The 21,291-nt window shown below is 40.9% G+C and overlaps 1 protein-coding gene across 2 annotated transcripts in view; it reads right to left on the reverse strand.

The window, feature by feature from the left end:
- Positions 1-13,204, reverse strand: part of ppp1r1c (protein phosphatase 1, regulatory (inhibitor) subunit 1C) — a 33,617-nt gene extending 20,413 nt beyond the window's left edge. The window contains exons 1-3 of one of the 2 annotated variants that reach the window (XM_056265680.1): positions 13,072-13,200; positions 12,754-12,930; positions 10,594-10,654 (exon numbers count right to left, since the gene is read on the reverse strand). In XM_056265680.1, coding sequence (XP_056121655.1) covers positions 10,594-10,654; positions 12,754-12,834 — 142 coding nt within the window. In that variant the 5' untranslated portion in view covers positions 12,835-12,930; positions 13,072-13,200. Of the gene's footprint in view, positions 1-10,593; positions 10,655-12,753; positions 12,931-13,071 lie in introns of both variants that reach the window. The other variant, XM_056265679.1, reaches the window with a different exon arrangement.
- Between the last annotated feature and the right edge of the window lie 8,087 nt (positions 13,205-21,291).

Raw genomic sequence — 21,291 nt, forward strand, 5'->3', positions numbered from 1 at the left:
TTAGTCTTCCATGGTCATCATATTTCTTTCAGGGCAACTTACAGTTTCATGCATGCTCTCAAAGCGTATGGATGCCTTGAGGAAACAAACTGACTCTTTAGTGGTCTGTGGGCTCCGAATGATTTTATAAAAACTGGAGTGTTCTTATAAACCTCTCGTAATTTGCATATTATGCAGTGAGGATCTGGAACATTCGCAATCTGATATTCACTGGAAGGTTGTTATTGCTGCAGCTTCAATGAACCAAAAATGTCAAATTATTCCTTATCATTTTGTTCACAGATATTATTGCACACAAAAAGAGTGTTCAGATGAAAACATCCTCGTATAATATTACATATCTTTGCAATGTTCCCTTTCGAAGGGAACTCAACAATACGTCATCGACGTTATGGGGAACGCCTCAGGCGTGACAGGTGTCTGAAATCACTATCAAATCACGTCAATTACATTGACCGGCGACAGCCCGTGAATCATTAGCGTGAATGATTAACGTGCTACCTGGAAGTATATAAGGGCGCCTTGCAAACATGACAAATCATCTTTTCGTCTTCAGGGACTGTTTTGTAGGTAATAAGGTAAGAGAACTTTTTTGGATTATCAGGGCCCTGAAGTTCCCCGTTAGGTGGCCAGAACGATAACTATGTTAGCCTTCGGGCTATTAGCCACCTGAGGGTAGAGTAGTTGGTCTCTCTCTGATAGAATGTTTTACTTAGAGTGTTGACTGACGCTAGAGCTTCAGATAGATCTTATGTCCGGCCCATGGGACCGTTTTGACTTTTCTGAGTATTTCGCCCCTTGAGCTCTGTTGAGTTTTCATTAGGTTGAGCGTTCTGCAGCCCTTTGTATGGAATAATACAGACTATATTCTTTAGTAGGCTGTGGCTCCTCTGAGCCCTCAGATAGATCTATGCTTACAGGTTGGCCCTCACCAGGGCCGCCTCTGTAGCTGGCCTAGGCTGTGCCAGGGATATTAGAGGCGTTCTGTTAAAATTAGCATTTCTTCCTCTGACCCTTCACTTTGTGAATGTAGGTTTTTGGCATCCCTGTATAATCAGCCTCCTCCCATGGGAGTCGTTAGGCCAAGGCCCGCCCCCTTCTCTGCATTCTGGGGTGACTAGAGTAATGCAGCGTGGTGCAGAGGATGGTTTATAAGGACATGGTAGGCCTCAGTTAGGCCTCCGTGGTATATAAGTCCTTTTGAGCAGGGTTAGGCCGTCTTTCGCTTCACGAAGAAGACTGAGTCTCCTGCCCGACCCTGCCGTGCAGAACTGGCCTACGGATTTAGGTCGCCAGTATGGGCTTCACTTACTTCGCTGAGCTACTGCTCGAGCGCTGGGTTGTAGGTGGTTGGCTTTTATTCAAGCCCCACTCCCCTAGGTTGGGCACAGATACATTTCTGTCACCCCTAGAGCCGCTGGCAGGCCCGCCCCCTGGTAACCTCAGGGTGAGGTGTGAGTATTCCCCTGTGATTCAGGGTAGGTCTGAGTACTTCACTCCCAGTTCTGTTTATCTTACCTCGCACCACTATGGCTCGGGTCGAGTATGAAGTAAGCCTTCACTTCTTCTTTGGTCGAAGTACGCCCCCCTGTAGCCAGAGCATTGCCCTGAGCTGACGCCCATGCATAGATGGTAGGCCCTGACTAACTGGGGCCTCCGTTGAGGCAGAGTGGCGTATGTTGTACTCCCCTTGTTTTTTAGGGTGCTAAGCTCTCTTGCTGAGTACACTGCCATGGGCAATGTGATTAGGCACCAGGATGCTGTAGGCGCTGTGTAAACAGCTTATCTGCCAACGAAGGCTGCGCCATCAGGTAGTAGGCCTCAGCAGGCCTCCTTGTATGGGCAGCTCCCAATAGGGCGCTGTAGGCCACTTCTCGAGAGAAATGGTTGGCCTTGGTGGTTCGGGCAGTTGGCTCACCGGTGGGTAGTAGGCCTTAAACAGGCCTCCTCGGAGGTGAGTCCCAACATTGTGGGACATACTTTATAGCCGCTACAGGTAGCTAGCCGTACTAGGCCGCCTGTGGGTGGGCCCAATAGTTATGTTGGTGTGGTATGGTTCCCAACAGTGTTCCTTTGTAGCAGAATTGACTTGCTATTAGCTAGTAGGCCCAACCAGGCCTCCCTGATAGGCGAGTCCCCAGCTGGTTGGCCTTAGCAGGCCGCCTTGGAACTGTCACCCGAACTCAGCTACCAGTTGCTATCTGGTAGTAGGCCACTCAGGCCTCCCTGAAGGTGAATTCCCATTTAAGATGGTTATCAGGTAGTAGGCCTCACCAGGCCTCCCTGGAGACAAGCCCAAGGACAGACAACTGAACAGCTAGCCTGACTTTCTATCGGGTAGCAGAAAATGCTCCCAGATATTATGGCTGTCAGGTAGTAGGCCTCACCAGGCCTCCCTGAAGACGAGTTCCCACATGCTGTGATTATCAGGTAGTAGGCTTCACCAGGCCTCCCTGAGGGTGAGTTCCCCACGTACTATCGTTAGCGGGTAGTAGGCCTCTCTAGGCCTCCCTGTAGGTGACCACATACTGTTGCTATCAGGTAGTAGGCCTCACCAGGCCTCCTTGTGAGTGGTTCCCTAGCGGTGCTGGGTTCAGGAAGCTAGTGGCCTCTTGCTATCATTTCAGCTGGCCTTATCAGGCAGCTGCTGAAGGCGAGCTTGCGCCCTGGCTCGACTAAAGTGTTCATTCTCTGCTACTGGTTCCCTCTCGGAACCTCTTTCCTGCCTACAGCCTGGTTTTGCCTACCAGGGGGACCATATGCTCCCCTCATTGAGGGTCGCTGTGAGCACGCGGACTCCTGAGTCTGGTCAGACGGTCGTAGGCCTCTCGTGAGGCCTCCCAGCTAGATCAGCCCTTAGGCCTTCACAGGCCTCCTCAGTGTTTGTAACACAAGCACTGGGTAGATCCATGGATCGAGTAGAGAAACTCCCCTCGCTGGTAAGGGTTGGAAAGCACTTGCTGAGTCATACTCTCCGGGATATCCCGTCTCTGAGATCCGGGCCGAGTGGTTCACAGCCAGCTTCGCAGTCCCTCGGGTTGGATGCCTTACTTAAGGCAAGTGTCCAGAGGCTCTGTCTTCGGACAGACAGGAAGTGGCCAGACTAAGTGTCTATGCTCTGACGCCAGGTCAGGCCGTCCTGGTGGCACTTCGGGGTGAGTATGTTCCCCTGAATAGTGACTGGCTGGGGTTCCTTCGGGTTCCCTAGCCACATTCCCTAGAAGGGACCCCTTCGTATTGAAGTTGTGGTCCTAGGCCTTTGAGCAGGCCCAGGTAGTCCTTTCATTTAACTATGTTTATGGAGGTTTTCCTGTGTGGCTTATAGCTTAGGCTATGACCGTAGGGAATGCTGTCACTGACAGCCCAGTATGACCTGACGGTGAGTGGTTCTAGCGTTTCATTTGAAATTGCTGGTTCTGACAGTTGTCACTGCCTGAGGGCATGCACTCCCCTCAGCATGGCGGCGTGGGTATATCGTTCCCCATAACGTCGATGACGTATTGTTGAGTTCCCTTCGAAAGGGAACGTCTCAGGTTACAAATGTAACCTTTGTTCCCTGAGCACAGGGAACGAGACAATACGTCTCCCTGCCATGCCTCGGGGCCCGCCTGCCGTACAGTCCCTTCAGACGATAAGGTGATTTGTCATGTTTGCAAGGCGCCCTTATATACTTCCAGGTCGCACGTTAATCATTCACGCTAATGATTCACGGGCTGTCGCCGGTCAATGTAATTGACGTGATTTGATAGTGATTTCAGACACCTGTCACGCCTGAGGCGTTCCCCATAACGTCGATGACGTATTGTCTCGTTCCCTGTTCTCAGGGAACAAAGGTTACATTTGTAACCTGAGACGTTTTTGAAAGAAGTCTGTTATGCTCACCGAAGCTTAATAAAAAATACAATAAAAAAAAAATATTGTGAAAGATTATTACAATTTAATATATTTTAAAATGTCATTTATTTCTATGATGGCAAAGCTGAATTTTCAGCATCATTACTCCAGTCTTCAGTCTCATGATACTTCAGAAATCTGTCTAATATGCTGATATGGTGCTCAAGAAACATTTATTATTATTATTATTATCAATGTTGAAAACAGTTGTGCTGCTTAATATTTCCGTGGAAACTGATTTTTTTTCCTGGATGCTTTGATAAATAGATAGTTCAAAAGAACAGCATTTGTGTTAAAGAGAAATCTTTTAACATTAATGTATCATACTGAATAAAAATATTAATTTCTTTAAAAAAAACTTTTGAAGAAGTCACATTTAAAAATGAATGACATTTATAACACAAATGTTATTAGATTTAAAATACCAAAGTTGCATTTATATTGAAGAAATATATCACTTTTTAGCAATAAAAACAAAAGAAATATTGCTTGATCAACCTGATTATACCGTGTGATTAAAAGTCATTGCAAAACGTGAAATTAGTTCCAACAAAATCATGTGTTTGTTAATGCCAAACATATGATATGTTTTGGGGGCCACTATGTTTTTAACACTATAATTTGCTGTGAATGTAGTCTGTTTTGTATCGTAGATTCATACAATGAAAGCTATTATGTACTGTGAGGAGTGTATGCACCATCAACAGGACTGACGTTCCACTTGTTTAAGGGGGAAAGAAGACTTTAAAAGCCCCTGACTTCTCTTAAAGCCACTGAACATCTTTATTCCCTGCCCTAATAGCCACTTAAGCCCATAAATGAAGTCTGAGCAAACGCTGGATTATGACTTCAGACCTGAAGTTAAGTAGAACCAGAGGTACACAGTGAACCACAGTAGCCAGAAGAGCTTTCTTCTTTTATGGGCCCACTGGCTCCACACATGAGGACCTTGTTAAAAAGACGAATCGTACAAAACGTCCCTGCCATAGGCACAGGTTTTGCTCAACGTGCACTGCACCAAATTACCACTCTAACCGCAATAACAAGCCAAGCCGCTCTTCAACTTCATCTTCTGCTCGCAGTTACACGTTGCCCAGTTTATGACAAGCGGCGCTCGTGTGACGCAAGTTCTTAAAGCTTCAAAAACGTTCTTTATTAGGGACCGATTCCAAGTGTTTTGGATCAGAGGAAGAAATGCCAGCCAAACAAAGAGGTGCTTGTTTTGTGAATGCAGCTCTGTGCGTCCCACCTCCTCTACACGCCCCTGCGATCTACATCCAAAATCACAACCGCAACTCCACAACAACCACCCAGTGATCAATCTGCATCAATCGGGGGAAAGCAAACAGCTCTGAAATTAACAGCATTTCCCAGTCATTTGTCAGGTTTGAATGGCTTTGCTGGAGAGCATGTCATCTCTGTTGAGCAAGACCTGGCGAGCGAAGGGGAGCTCGTGAGCTCATAAAAAGGCCTTCTTCTCGAGCAGAACTGGCAGATGGCAATACTGGCTCCAGCGGGAGGGTTTGGTTTAGCTTTATCATGAAAACCAGTCGACTCTGCCAAGTCAAACACAAGAGTATGGGCACATATGATCTCTGTGAGTTTCCAGCCAAGAGTCCAGCACTCGGATGAGGCGGATCCTCGCTATGTTTATTCACTGATATGAAACAATTTATGAAGACGCTGGATGTTTGAAGATTATACATCACTGATTCTTGAGACACAAAACAAAACATGTCACGGCTTTACCTGCCATTAGTTCTGAAAACAGATACTAGCACTACAACGTACTTGCACACACACACAATTTTATGTACTGTCTATTTGATCCAAATTATTACATTAAATGATCACTCACCACCCCTAAAATAGCCTCAAACCAATACTTTATTCATATTAAAAAATAATATAATATCATACAATAAAATATAATCATATTTTTGAAAAACACAGTTCTGACAAAAGGAAATGAATAATATAAAATAATACAATAAAATAAAAATAGATTTAAAATGTTTCACAGCTTTGTCTCTACCTTTTGTAAACAATGCCAGATATTTATTTAAAAATAAAACAAAAATCAGGCAAGATCAAAGATCATCTGGCTATGATTTCAACAACATCAAACAGACTCTATTGTGATTTATATATTTCATTTGAAGTAAGTGTGCTTATATTTTCTGTCACAATGGTTTCAACATATCAACTAACATTGTAAAAAAGCTGTTTGGTTTTTTTTTTTTTTTTTTAGTTGGACCTATCAGAAGCTGGATTTAATACATTTGTGATATGCAAAAAAAAAAGCAAAAATATGATTTTATCTCTCTGCCTGAGGTGACAATTTAATTTATAGAGCTGAAAATCCTGTATTTCAATTTATTCATTCAATTAAGTGAATCCTAAATTTATCATTATTTATCAGTAAAATCACTAATTTTGTGAGGAAATGTAAGAAGCAGGACAGGTTCATTTGAAACTATGACCTGACACATAAACAGTTTTTTTCTGACTGTAGCTTGTTTTGCAGTTCTCAACAATCACTAATGTCTGATCTGAAAGTATCCTGAGAATTCAAAATATTCAGTCATAATGTGAAAAAACATAATATGCTTCTGTAAAGTTTTTTCTGCCTTCAAGTGCTTCTGACTTACAAGCTTGGAACTCATAATTACGATGTGATGTGTTATAGATTTTCGGTCCGAATAAATTGGAGGCATTGAGCAATTTCATATTTCTTTTTCTCTTTTCACTTGACAAAAACAGGAAGTTTTTTAGTGCTAATGCAACACTGGAGAACAAAGGATGTGCATTAGGTGTAGAAATTATGATTTATCGGTGTATTTTATCATTTTCATGGAGCCACAGCGAATTATGGGACGTTTTGTCCCACAAGCCTGGCGCCTCATAAAAATGGCTAAATGTGCTTTCTGTCAAGCTTTATTACTGTTTATCAAAATGTAAACAATGTAAAGTATACAATCTTACAATTAAAACTTAATTATGAGCAATACCAATTAGCTATCACTCTTTATTTTCCCCAAGTAAAAACATTGTGGTGGTGGGGCTCAAATCGTGAACATGATCGTTCAGACATGACTCGAAGGCAACATTTGTTTGGATTCTGGAATGATTTCTCTACATTTACAGTGCCAAAAAAAAAAAAACGCTTTCTCATGTGGGCTGTTGAGTGGGATTAGGGTCGAGGTTACCGTGTTTACAGATGACGCTAGTGTGTTGGTATTTCCCTCAAGTGGAAAACATATGAAATTCGTCAGCATAATGTAAGTTTGATGGCAAAAGTCCTCAAGTAAAGACTACATGAATGTTCCATGCAAGTCTTGAGGAACAACTGCAGCGTTACCCATTGAAGCGAAAAATTACAAAAAGGTTATTGTGAGTTTAAATTATAGAAATGAAGTGAGATAAAATGTTACACTGTAAGATTAAAAATTTGCAATTGTGATTTAAAGCTTGCAATCAAGAGAAATTAAGTTGCAATTGTTTTCCAAATTCTTGAAAATTCTTGTTTGTGAGATACAATTATGAGATAAAAACTCACAGTTGGTGGATACTGAGTCACATTGTGAGATTTAAAGCCATATTGTGAGATAACAAGACACATTGGGACATATAAAATCCCATTTGAAGATATGAAGTCATATTGTGGGATATAAAGTCACTAATGGTGGATATAAATCACATTGTGAGATTTAAGGTTACATGACAAAGTCACCTTGTGAGATTCAAGGTCACATTGTGAGATATAAAGTCACCTTGAAAGATTTTAGATCACATTGTAAGATTTAAAGTCATAATTGTGAGATATACACTCACCGGCCACTTTATTAGGTACACCTGTCCAACTGCTCGTTAACACTTAATTTCTAAGCAGCCAATCACATGGCGGCAACTCAGTGCATTTAGGCATGTAGACATGGTCAAGACAATCTCCTGCAGTTCAAACCGAGCATCAGTATGGGGAAGAAAGGTGATTTGAGTGACTTTGAACGTGGCATGATTGTTGGTGCCAGAAGGGCTGGTCTGAGTATTTCAGAGACTGCTAATCTACTGGGATTTTCACGCACAACCATCTCTAGGGTTTACAGAGAATGGTCCGAAAAAGAAAAAACATCCAGTGAGCGGCAGTTCTGTGGGCGGAAATGCCTTGTTGATGCCAGAGGTCAGAGGAGAATGGCCAGACTGGTTCGAGCTGATAGAAGGGCAACAGTGACTGAAATAACCACTCGTTACAACCGAGGTATGCAGCAAAGCATTTGTGAAGCCACAACACGCACAACCTTGAGGCGGATGGGCTACAACAGCAGAAGACTCCACCGGATACCACTCATCTCCACTACAAATAGGAAAAAGAGGCTACAATTTGCAAGAGCTCACCAAAATTGAACAGTTGAAGACTGGAAAAATGTTGCCTGGTCTGATGAGTCTCGATTTCTGTTGAGACATTCAGATGTTAGAGTCAGAATTTGGCGTAAACAGAATGAGAACATGGAACCATCATGCCTTGTTACCACTGTGCAGGCTGGTGGTGGTGGTGTAATGGTGTGGGGGATGTTTTCCTGGCACACTTTAGGCCCCTTAGTGCCAATTGGGCATAGTTTAAATGCCACGGCCTACCTGAGCATTGTTTCTGACCATGTCCATCCCTTTATGGCCACCATGTACCCATCCTCTGATGGCTACTTCCACCATGTCACAAAGCTCTAATCATTTCAAATTGGTTTTCTTGAACATGACAATGAGTTCACTGTACTAAAATGGCCTCCACAGTCACCAGATCTCAACCCAATAGAGCATCTTTGGGATGTGGTGGAACGGGAGATTCGCATCATGGATGTGCAGCCGACAAATCTGCGGCAACTGTGTGATGCCATCATGTCAATATGGACCAAACTCCCTGAGGAATGTTTCCAGCACCTTGTTGAATCTATGCCACGAAGAATTGAGGCAGTTCTGAAGGCAAAAGGGGGTCCAACCCGTTACTAGCATGGGGTACCTAATAAAGTGGCCGGTGAGTGTATAGTCACTATTGTGAGATATAAAGTCATATTGTGAGATTTAAAGTCATATTGTGTGATTTAAGAAACAATTGTGAGATATAAAGTCACCTTGAAAGATTTTAAATCACATTGTAAGATTTAAAGTCATAATTGTCAGATATAAAGTCATATTGTGATATATAAAGTCACTGAAAAAATAAAGTCACAAATGGTAGATATAAAGACACATTGTGAGATTTAAAGTAACAATTGTGAGATATAAAGTCACATTTTGACATTTAAAGTCACATAGTGGCATGGATCACATTTGGAGATAATAAAGTCGTATTAAGAGATATTGTCATATTGTAAGATATAAAATTGAAGATATAAAGTCACATTGTGAGATGACAGGCTTACACTAAGACAGACAGTGCTTACACTAAGCCAGGATTAGGCCTTAGTTCATTCAGGGCATTTAGGTATAGCTTTTATAAATGTGCCTTAGAAAAAAAAACGTTACTGGTGTGCATCTTGAGACAAAACAATGGCACTGACATATTTTATGACATGCCAATGCAAGTTGCTTTCAGTTAAAACAGCTCAAACATGCATTTTAGTCTGGGACTAGACTTAAGCCTTGTCTGTGAAACTGGGGAGTACATATAGGTAATTGGTAAGTAAATTGGTTGATATTACATCACATTGTCAACTAGCTCTACTCCATTGTCATTATGTGGGATGTCACAATGATGGGATATAAAATCGCAATTCCCTTTTTTATTTACTCTGAGGTGAGAACGGGCTTCTATAAAGGGTCATTTGCAGAAGCACATACTAAGTATAATTGAATCTCAGCAAAATACATCCCATCCATTTCCCAAACAGCCCTGAATTCCTCTTATAGATAAGCCCTATCGCTCTACATTGAGGTTAAACTGAAAGTTCACCCAGAAGAGACAACTCTTGAAAAAGATGACGGAGCTACGGCTCAACGGTCCACACAGACCGGCCGCTCACATATGCTGACGCCATAGGTGGGTTGTTTGTGCTGATAGCAGCCTGTTGACCATTGCCACATTCTCAGCGTGTTGTCCTGTTCCGACCCAATTAAGGCTAGATTACAGACGCTCCGACATGAAATGACCTCGCCAGACCTATCATGTTGTCCTTTAAACCAGAAGAGCACATTTCCTCCCGCAATATCATATAATGATTGTACATGAGAATTGGAGAGGGCCTATTTTCATAACAATACAGAAACCCACGGCTTTATGTAAACAAAGGCAGAAATTCAAAAGGAATACTTCACAGCTGAACCCTTACAGCAACCAAACCTTGAAAAACACCACCAAATGATGCTCAAATACAGCAACTCTGGTTTGTTTTTGAAAAGAGCAGTCATGAGTTCCAGCCCTAATGCATTAGGGATGCTAAATAACCAAAGCAAACGTATAGAGTTTGAGATCTGTACAATGAGTGAATACTGGGAACTTTACCCTAAAGGTTCTGCTTAATGAGAGACAGACCGTTCACTGTAGATTCTTGTCTTAATTTAGATGCATTTAGGTTGCACAAGGGCTTCAAATAGTAGTTCAATAGGGCTTTGTTTGCTACAACCCAACAGCCCATATAGGTTGAACCAGCTCTTTCAGTGAATATAAACAAGCATGCTACATGTTTAATGGTTTAAGGCTCTTACCTGATGCACTGGGCTCATTGTAGATGACCAATGTGGCTGGAGTTGGTCTGCGTTTGCGAATCTGAAGAGAGAAAGAAATAAATTCTATATTGTTATTCAATAAAGTGGAGGTACTATATGGATGAGAGGGATTCTCAAGCCTGACACGGAGCAGAGTGTCTAAAACCCCTTTAACCATAGTAAAATCACTGTGATACACAGCATTGAGTGGCTTTTTAGTTTAATATTATACAGCATCCTGCTGGGGGAAAAAAGAAACCTAAGCCTAAGCTGGTTTTCTGATCTTAGTTGGTTTAAGCTGGTCCCCCAGCCTGACCAGCTAGAAAATGCCCTCTAAAACACAAATCACATTTAATTAATGAGGACATAAAGAGCAATTCTTCCGCTTAAATTGTTCATTTCACATGTAGGCTACCTCAAATTGTTACTTAAAGAAGCATCAATATGATTAAGATATTATGAGTCCAGACATGGTGAAAAGCTTCAGTTTACAAATGAATAACACATGTAGGAATCATTTCTCTAATGATCTGTCCAGTTTTCCGAGAGTTTTTTCTTTCTTTCTGTGATCCAAGTTATACGACAACTTTGAACATGGCTCATCCAAATGGGATTTAGATCTCTATCTACACTAGTTGTAGTATTACATGATACTTTTAGTACTTTTGTAAGTGTTAGCTGACAATAACAGATGGAACATGGGCGTAAAATGTTCATGCTGACTGATTTACCCCATGTGTCCGGACACCGGCATTTGTTGGGTGATTCACTGGGTCAATATAATCAATTCCCTGAAGGAGGCTGCTGGGTTTAGATCACATTTAGCCTCACAACATGCTGTCTTAACACATGTGAAACAGCATGAGCTCACACTCAACAATGTCGTCCTCCATCCACGTGTTTTAAATATACCTAAACATCAGAAATAAGAGATAACCTATAAGAATGACCCAGAGTGTGAAAGAGATTCAGGAGCCGTCACTTGACCCATCGGGCCAGTACTGCGTTCTCACAACATCAACGTTTGTTGATCATGTACATCTGTTATCAATCCCAAGCCAACTCACTGGTTGCACAACCACGAGTTTCTCATGGTCTTCTTGAATGTTGCGAATGCTGGTGGTGTCACTAAGGTATTGTTTTTTAGTTTGGTAAATAGCTTGTTGAAAACGACTATTCCAAGCGTCTTGGATGCAGATAGAGCAAATCAAAACTGGTCAGTTTCCAGAAAAAGCCAATAAGCTGGCCAAACGTTTATCCAGCATGTGTTGATTTTTGGTATGTTGGTTCCTGAGAAAAAGATTTATGCACTATCAGCTTTTACAGAAAAAAATGTTATTACTGCCAATTATAATATAGGGGAGACCAAAGCTGTCACAAGGCTTATATCAAAATTTGAGTCAAATTTTTTTTTACTGACAAATCTGACCTACTAGCCTGATTGCTCCAGCACATACTGTACAATCACTGAGCCTTGAACCGGCATTGTTCCAGGTTCCTTTTAAAAGAAAAGAAAAAAGTCTCCAAGAAGCAAGAGCGAATGCCACCTTTACTGATGGAGAACTTACTCAGCACAAGAGAGCGTGCCACTGATTGGACATACCGGCATCATCATAAAATCAGCCCAGCACTTTCCTGTTATCACACTGTCAGCAACAGCACCAACATCAAACACTTTTACTGCCAGGCATGCAGCCTCTCCGCTGGATCCAGATCCATCAATGAACAGCTCTACTATAGCTGGAACACAACAAACATCTAGTCTGCTGCATGCAACCACAATTAAACAATTTTTTTCCCCTTTACCACCAAATACACACTCATTGCATTACCGTTGTCATTTTTTTATGAGACAAAAACTATTTTGGCATGGAGTATTGCAATTTAAAAGCAAAGAGTAAATGTTTCATTTCTTCCTCGCACTAAAGTGCATGCAAAACACTATTTGTTTGACGAATTACTGTTCTGTGTATTAAAAGATTACATATTTACCAAGCACTACAATCCCACAATGCATGACCTCATATCATAAAACTGATTTTGGCATTAATCTGCACAGATCTGATGCTTCAAGACCGTCTCAAGGGAGCCAAAGAGGTTCCATTAGGCCAAAGTCTCCATTAGGCACAATGCAAAAATAAAGAGGCTCTCTCTACTTACATGCTCGGCCGCCTGGGGATCCAACTGGCTCTGGAAGAGTGGAACGGCAAACTGAATTTTCTTGGGGCTGTTGGGCTCCATGCTGAAAGAGAGAGCTGACGGAGAGAGAGATGGAGACAAACTGGACCCTACTTATCAGCCCCTGTGTTTTCTCTCTCTCCTGTACGGCCCGCCTTCCTTTACTCCACAGAGAGAGAGAGAGAGAGAGAGAGAGAGAGAGAGAGAGAGGGGGGGGGGGGGGGGGGGGATCAGCCTCAGAGACAAACAGCAGAACAAACATTCAGTCTGTCCTTCCCACATCCATGTTGTCCCACTCACTTCGCTTTGGTCCCGTGTCCCATAAACCTCACAGAAGCAAGGATTGGCTGCAGGTCTTTCTCAGTGTGAGTTTTCCGACTGCTCCGGGACACACTCAGATCTCTCTCTGCTTTGCTTTCTCTCTCGCTCTCTCTCACTATCATTAGCAAGACTCAGAGCAATGCAATATAAGCCCCCACCGGGACCTGCTGATGCTCCTACATTATTTATGATCCTGATTCAGGATGCTGTCGGCAGTTTTCGCATCACATGGCCGGATTTCTCTTCATGGACACGGGTAAACCGTGAGACAAGAGAATGTTCTTTATAATGTATAACACGCTCGATCACACTGGCACTTCATTTATGGATTTTTAATTATTCAGGGATTCTTGGGAGGTGGGAATGAATCACTGCCCTGCTAAACCTGCCATTTTATTTTTAGGCAGAGTGGATGTAGGGTTTAAATCAAGGGTTTAAGACAAAAGTGAAGAATGTTTTTTTGTGTACGTTTGTGTTAACGTTTTAAAATATAAAATGAAGATTCCCATAACTTTTGATCCAAAGGATTTCCATGACTTTTCCGGGCATCTGTGATGGATATGGTTTTTTAAAATTAATTTAATAAAGATTTCTAGCTGATATACTGTATTTTATATTTAGCCGTCCTTTAGACAAAGAAAATCACATGTAATATAATAGAGAGCTCTGTGCCATTGAGTTTTGCACATGTAAAAAACCCCTTAGAAAATGTTGAAATGTAGTTTTAAATATTAATATTTTAAAGTTGAGCATAATTAGACAATTCCTTGGTATTTCCAGGTTTTCAATAACCCCGGCAACCATGTAACAGTGCTGTTATTGCTAACCAAAACTAAATTGTTTTTGTTCACAAGTAAATGTGACATAAAATATAAATATTAAAATATGAAATTCTCACCATGGCAACTCACTGAAATAAAATAAATTTAAGTTGGTTATAATTAAGAAATAAGTTTCTCAAATAAGTTTAGTAACTTGAACAAACTAAAAATTAATAATACAAATAAATAAAATAAAAACAAATTCAATATTAAAATAGATTTATAAAAATAAACAAAGTCACACAACATAATTACTAAAACTTGAACTAAGCTTAAAATGAAAATGAAACTGAAAATATAAAAATAAAAGATAATTGGAATGAAAATGTTAAATAATAATAAAATAATGCTTCCCTATAAAATACACACACACTCAAACACACTTAAAAATCTTAATTTTCTCATATGCCTTAAAAAAGAAGCAATGGCATTGTTTTTTTTTGTTTGTTTTTGGATAATGAAAGTAAAAACTGGCCCAATATTAGGTGTAATGATTCAAAGTGTGACCACGTATCGATCCTTACGCTATAGGACAGACGCCACCTGTGCTGTTTGCTCGGGCTGCTGGACATCTGCCAGTGAGATAACTGGTATTGATCCACCTGCCTGCTTTGAAATAGGTCATTAGTCTGTGGCCTGTCTAAAACACAACCTGAAGGGGCAAAATTGAGATATTTCTGGAAACAACAACTAATATGAATGAAAATGAAACGAACAGTTGGTTCAATTTTACTACACACACATATTGTACAGGGCATCCCGTGACCCAATAGAGTACAAGCGGTTTAGAGAATGGATATTTGTAATGCTGTCCATTACATAAGATTAAGAAGAGGAGTGATAACCTTATTTATTTGCAGTGTGTATGTATACAGACAAAACTAAATTGCAAATAATTTTTTTATGCAATGTATAAGTTGCTTTTAAAAATAATCAAAAATGTATTATTTTATTGTTAAATTTAAATACAACGTTCTGTCATGAAACTCTAGATGGTGCAACCTGCTTGAAATCTCATCATTCTCTAAAAGGGAAAACAGCTGATTGGTTTCCTGCTGTATCAGTAGCCAATGAGCTCGCATTCTTCAAACTGGAAACCCTCCATCTTCCCCAGCTCCACCTGTATACGTAGATCTGCTACAGGCAATTCATGTACGCTATATTGTACAGCAGCAGCATGTCTTGCTCACAGCAGCGTGTCGTCCGCCAAGACCAAATATATCAACATTGTCATTCCCATTACCATGCCAAAAACTCAAGAGAGTTGTCATGACAGAAAAGTTATTACTTTTTAAAAGTTAGTTTTTTTTTTTAAATAATACTTTTATTTAGCAAGTATTACATTTGTAAAAAGTGACAGTAAAGACATTTGTAATGTTACAAAATATTATTGTTTCAAATAAATGAACTAAAATTTCAGCACAGGAATAGATTACATTTCACTGTAAAAATTTGTTTTGCTGCCTTACATTTTTAAGTACAATGAACTTGGATGTTTAAGTCATTTCAACTTAAATTACATTAAACTGACATAAAAAACGAGTTGAATCTTGTATAACTTATAAAAAACAGTTGAAAATTGCTTAACTTATTTTGACGAGTTTAAGTGTGTAAAACATGTCAACTTATTGATAATATATATTTTTTTACAATGTACTGTATATTTGACAATAGAAAAGTTATCTTAGAATGTAATAATATTTCACAATATTACTGTTTTACTGTATTATTAATCAAATGCAGTCTTGGTGAGCATATAATAGACTTCTTTCAAAAGCATTGAAAAAATATGACCAAACAAAATTTTTTTTTTTTTTTATTAATAAATTGATAATTTATTCTTTAATTTTTAACTCTTCCATAAAAAACAACAGAGCCAAAGCTTGTTGCGAAACAAGCCGTTTTCTATTTTTCCCGCTCGTTAGACTAGATTCAACAGATAGTATATTCTATTCAGGAGTCTAAAAAGAGGGAGTATAGGAAGCCCGAAGGAACAAACTCACACCAGTTCAACCTGTTCACCTCAGAAACAAACAGAACTACACCACCTGACCTGACTCATGTTTACACCCTGCCATCACTGCCGCCCATTTACAGGTTGAGGCCTGACCTTATGACCCTCCTCGCGCACGAGGAGCAGGTAATATCAGGGAGGAAATTACTAGAGCTTAATGAACGTCAACGAGTGGAGAAGGCACAAAACAGGCACTGTTTATTACCCACGTCCCAGTGCGCCTGACAGACCATTGCGTAAGCTTTAACAGATATGCGTTTATTACACAGCGAGTGCAATTAATCTAAACAGCAGTCACACAAGCTGTCGAAATCACTGTGCACTGAAGTTTGATGAAAACGCAAAGAGTAGATGTCAGGTGATGTCATCAGACCAGGCTGTCCTGTCCAAAAGTCCATTTGTGTGTTCAAGAACACACAAGGACAAAAGTACAACCATGTCCTTGTGCTCACTGGTGTTTTTCCTTAAGTAAGAGGCAGGGTGAGAAAGAAAAGTGGGATTGTGTGGTCGGGAAACATTCTGTACCCTCTATTAGACGTGACGGCGACTGAAATCCAATAGCAGCTGTAATAAAGTTAATTTTCAGTCTGTCTCCTCTGTAGACGAACAAAACACACCTTTATGCTGTTGACTGAACACAGCCGAGCTTACTTAAACAGTTCAAAATGAAAATCCCACTCGATTGTCGAGTTATTCAACCCATTTCTGTTATATCAGTATCCCGCAGGTCTAATGTAGCCTTTTTATGTTAATGGCCACCCTCTGAATCATTTCTAGCGTGCCCACAGTATCAAACTCACTCTCCCGCCAACCTACTATCTCAGAGACATGTTTCCATGGTAACAGTGGGCCGGATTGAGTTATGTATCAAAATAATTTTCTGACCCTCAGGTATTTTCATCGTCATACTTGGCTAAACACAGGAGTAGGAGTCTGCCATTAACATTGTTGCCCGCATTAAAAAGGACAAGCACGATCGGGAACGAGAGAACTTTTTAGATCAGCTGAAAGGATGTGGGCCTGTATCAGATCAAGCACAATATAGGAAGGTTTTATGAGGTGCTTAATATTTGGAACACATAAAAAGGTTTCATATTCAACCCCCTTTCAAACATTCCATTGAAAAGGCTCTCTCTCTCTCTCTCTCTCTCTCTCTCTCTCTATATATATATATATATATATATATATATACACAGTATATACATATATCTTATCTTAATGCAATGTGGAACCAAGAACCGTTTAAATTATTTTTAAAGGAAATTATTACTTTTATACATCAAGGACGCATTAAATTGATCAAACATGAAAGGAAAGACAATTATAACATTACAAATTCCTTTCATATACAATCTGTTCTTTTGAACTATTCACCAGAGAATCCATGGGGGAAAAACTCTTGGTTTTCACAAAAATATGAAGCAGTACAACTTTTTTTTCAAAATGTATAATAATAATAAATGTTTCAAATCAGCATATTAGAATGATTTCTGAAGGATCATGTGACACTGAAGACTGGAGTAATGATGCTGAAAATTCAGCTTTGCATCACAGGAATAAATTATACTTTCAAATATATTAAAACTGAAAACAGTTATTCTAGTTTGTAATAATATTTCTGAATATATTACTGTTTTTACTGTATTGTAAATGCACCTTTGGTGAGCAAAAGACACTTCTTTAAAAAAAAAATTAAAAGATCTTGCCAATCTCAAACTTTTGAATGGTTATGCATTTTATGAAATTTTTTTTATTGCCAGATTATATCACGGACAACATTTTTCTGGTTCAACACCAACAAATGTACCCAGGATCATGAGAATAAAATAAGAACTAGGTGTCAAATCGATTGCATCTAACATAAAAGTTTGTGTTTATATGTGTGTGTGTGTGCATGTCTATGTATACACACACACACACATATACACTCACCGGCCACTTTATTAGGTACACCTGTCCAACTGCTCGTTAACACTTAATTTCTAAGCAGCCAATCACATGGCGGCAACTCAGTGCATTTAGGCATGTAGACATGGTCAAGACAATCTCCTGCAGTTCAAACCGAGCATCAGTATGGGGAAGAAAGGTGATTTGAGTGACTTTGAACGTGGCATGATTGTTGGTGCCAGAAGGGCTGGTCTGAGTATTTCAGAAACTGCTAATCTACTGGGATTTTCACGCACAACCATCTCTAGGGTTTACAGAGAATGGTCCGAAAAAGAAAAAACATCCAGTGAGCGGCAGTTCTGTGGGCGGAAATGCCATGTTGATGCCAGAGGTCAGAGGAGAATGGCCAGACTGGTTCGAGCTGATAGAAGGGCAACAGTGACTGAAATAACCACTCGTTACAACCGAGGTATGCAGCAAAGCATTTGTGAAGCCACAACACGCACAACCTTGAGGCGGATGGGCTACAACAGCAGAAGACTCCACCGGGTACCACTCATCTCCACTACAAATAGGAAAAAGAGGCTACAATTTGCAAGAGCTCACCAAAATTGAACAGTTGAAGACTGGAAAAATGTTGCCTGGTCTGATGAGTCTCGATTTCTGTTGAGACATTCAGATGTTAGAGTCAGAATTTGGCGTAAACAGAATGAGAACATGGAACCATCATGCCTTGTTACCACTGTGCAGGCTGGTGGTGGTGGTGTAATGGTGTGGGGGATGTTTTCCTGGCACACTTTAGGCCCCTTAGTGCCAATTGGGCATCGTTTAAATGCCACGGCCTACCTGAGCACTGTTTCTGACCATGTCCATCCCTTTATGGCCACCATGTACCCATCCTCTGATGGCTACTTCCACCATGTCACAAAGCTCTAATCATTTCAAATTGGTTTCTTGAACATGACAATGAGTTCACTGTACTAAAATGGCCTCCACAGTCACCAGATCTCAACCCAATAGAGCATCTTTGGGATGTGGTGGAACGGGAGATTCGCATCATGGATGTGCAGCCGACAAATCTGCGGCAACTGTGTGATGCCATCATGTCAATATGGACCAAACTCCCTGAGGAATGCTTCCAGCACCTTGTTGAATCTATGCCACGAAGAATTGAGGCAGTTCTGAAGGCAAAAGGGGGTCCAACCCGTTACTAGCATGGGGTACCTAATAAAGTGGCCGGTGAGTGTATATGTATATATATACACATATATATGTAGGCTATATATACACACTAGAGGTCTGCTACCCGACCCGAGCCCGACGGGTCCCGAAAAATGTGCGGGTTTCGGGTCGGGTTCGGGTTAATGTTAATGAACAGACTCGGGTTCGGGTCGGGTTCGGGTTTAACTAAGAAAAACTAAATAGGCTATATATAGTTTGCGTGCCGTGTGCTTTGCCTGCTTGCTGTGTTGTGGTGACCGGCACGCGAGAGAGAGAAAGTATAGGCTACGTGCGCAGATGTGCAATATGTGCGCGATTTTCTCTCTCTCAAATATAATGATATATAAATATAATTTTTTTAATTATTTGTTTTATTTTATCATATCATTTATATCACAAAACTGTTTTGCGCACGTGCTACCGCTCTCGCGCCCTATTTCAGTAACAATACAGACAGCCGACGACAACAAGCAAACCATGAGTCTGATAAAGCAAAAAATTACTTGGTAAGTTTTTTCTCTTACTGCTGTGCTGCCTGCTGATAGGGCCGCTGCGCCTACATGTATTTGTTTAATATGTCAGTCAAGCAATCATTAAATACAACATAGCATATTGCAAAAATGGTATTGCTGTGAGAAACAGAATGGACCTCGGGTTCGGGTCGGGTTCGGGCTTAATATGTAAATGTAATTGTCGGGTCGGGTCGGGTCGGGTTAAATGATCGCGGGTACGGGCCGGGTTCGGGCTTCAGTTTAAAGCCCGTGCAGACCTCTAATACACACACACACACACACACACACACACACACATATATTATATAAACAAACTTTTATGTTAGATGCGATTAATCGATTTGACAGCACTAATCAGAACACAATAAACCAGAGTAACATACACTCACCGGCCACTTTATTAGGTACCCCATGCTAGTAACGGGTTGGACCCCCTTTTGCCTTCAGAACTGCCTCAATTCTTCGTGGCATAGATTCAACAAGGTGCTGGAAGCATTCCTCAGGGAGTTTGGTCCATATTGACATGATGGCATCACACAGTTGCCGCAGATTTGTCGGCTGCACATCCATGATGCGAATCTCCCGTTCAACCACATCCCAAAGATGCTCTATTGGGTTGAGATCTGGTGACTGTGGAGGCCATTTTAGTACAGTGAACTCATTGTCATGTTCAAGAAACCAATTTGAAATGATTAGAGCTTTGTGACATGGTGGAAGTAGCCATCAGAGGATGGGTACATGGTGGCCATAAAGGGATGGACATGGTCAGAAACAATGCTCAGGTAGGCCGTGGCATTTAAACGATGCCCAATTGGCACTAAGGGGCCTAAAGTGTGCCAGGAAAACATCCCCCACACCATTACACCACCACCACCAGCCTGCACAGTGGTAACAAGGCATGATGGTTCCATGTTCTCATTCTGTTTACGCCAAATTCTGACTCTAACATCTGAATGTCTCAACAGAAATCGAGACTCATCAGACCAGACAACATTTTTCCAGTCTTCAACTGTTCAATTTTGGTGAGCTCTTGCAAATTGTAGCCTCTTTTTCCTATTTGTAGTGGAGATGAGTGGTACCCGGTGGAGTCTTCTGGTGTTGTAGCCCATCCGCCTCAAGGTTGTGCGTGTTGTGGCTTCACAAATGCTTTGCTGCATACCTCGGTTGTAACGAGTGGTTATTTCAGTCACTGTTGCCCTTCTATCAGCTCGAACCAGTCTGGCCATTCTCCTCTGACCTCTGGCATCAACAAGGCATTTCCGCCCACAGAACTGCCGCTCACTGGATGTTTTTTCTTTTTCGGACCATTCTCTGTAAACCCTAGAGATGGTTGTGCGTGAAAATCCCAGTAGATTAGCAGTTTCTGAAATACTCAGACCAGCCCTTCTGGCACCAACAATCATGCCACGTTCAAAGTCACTCAAATCAACTTTCTTCCCCATACTGATGCTCGGTTTGAACTGCAGGAGATTGTCTTGACCATGTCTACATGCCTAAATGCACTGAGTTGCCGCCATGTGATTGGCTGCTTAGAAATTAAGTGTTAACGAGCAGTTGGACAGGTGTACCTAATAAAGTGGCCGGTGAGTGTATATTAAAAACTATTGCTCTCTAAATGTAATTCTTGATTTTAAAAAGATCAACAAAAGTTCAACATGAGTGCATATTTACTTTCTGAAAGCCAGTTTACCAGATTAAACACTGTACAATACAATTGTCTATCTGAATACTTGATTTTGATTGG

This window comes from Rhinichthys klamathensis, unplaced genomic scaffold (genome assembly GCF_029890125.1).
Source record: "Rhinichthys klamathensis goyatoka isolate OS25496 unplaced genomic scaffold, OSU_Roscu_1.1 h1tg000237l_1, whole genome shotgun sequence".
Taxonomy (NCBI): domain Eukaryota; kingdom Metazoa; phylum Chordata; class Actinopteri; order Cypriniformes; family Leuciscidae; genus Rhinichthys; species Rhinichthys klamathensis.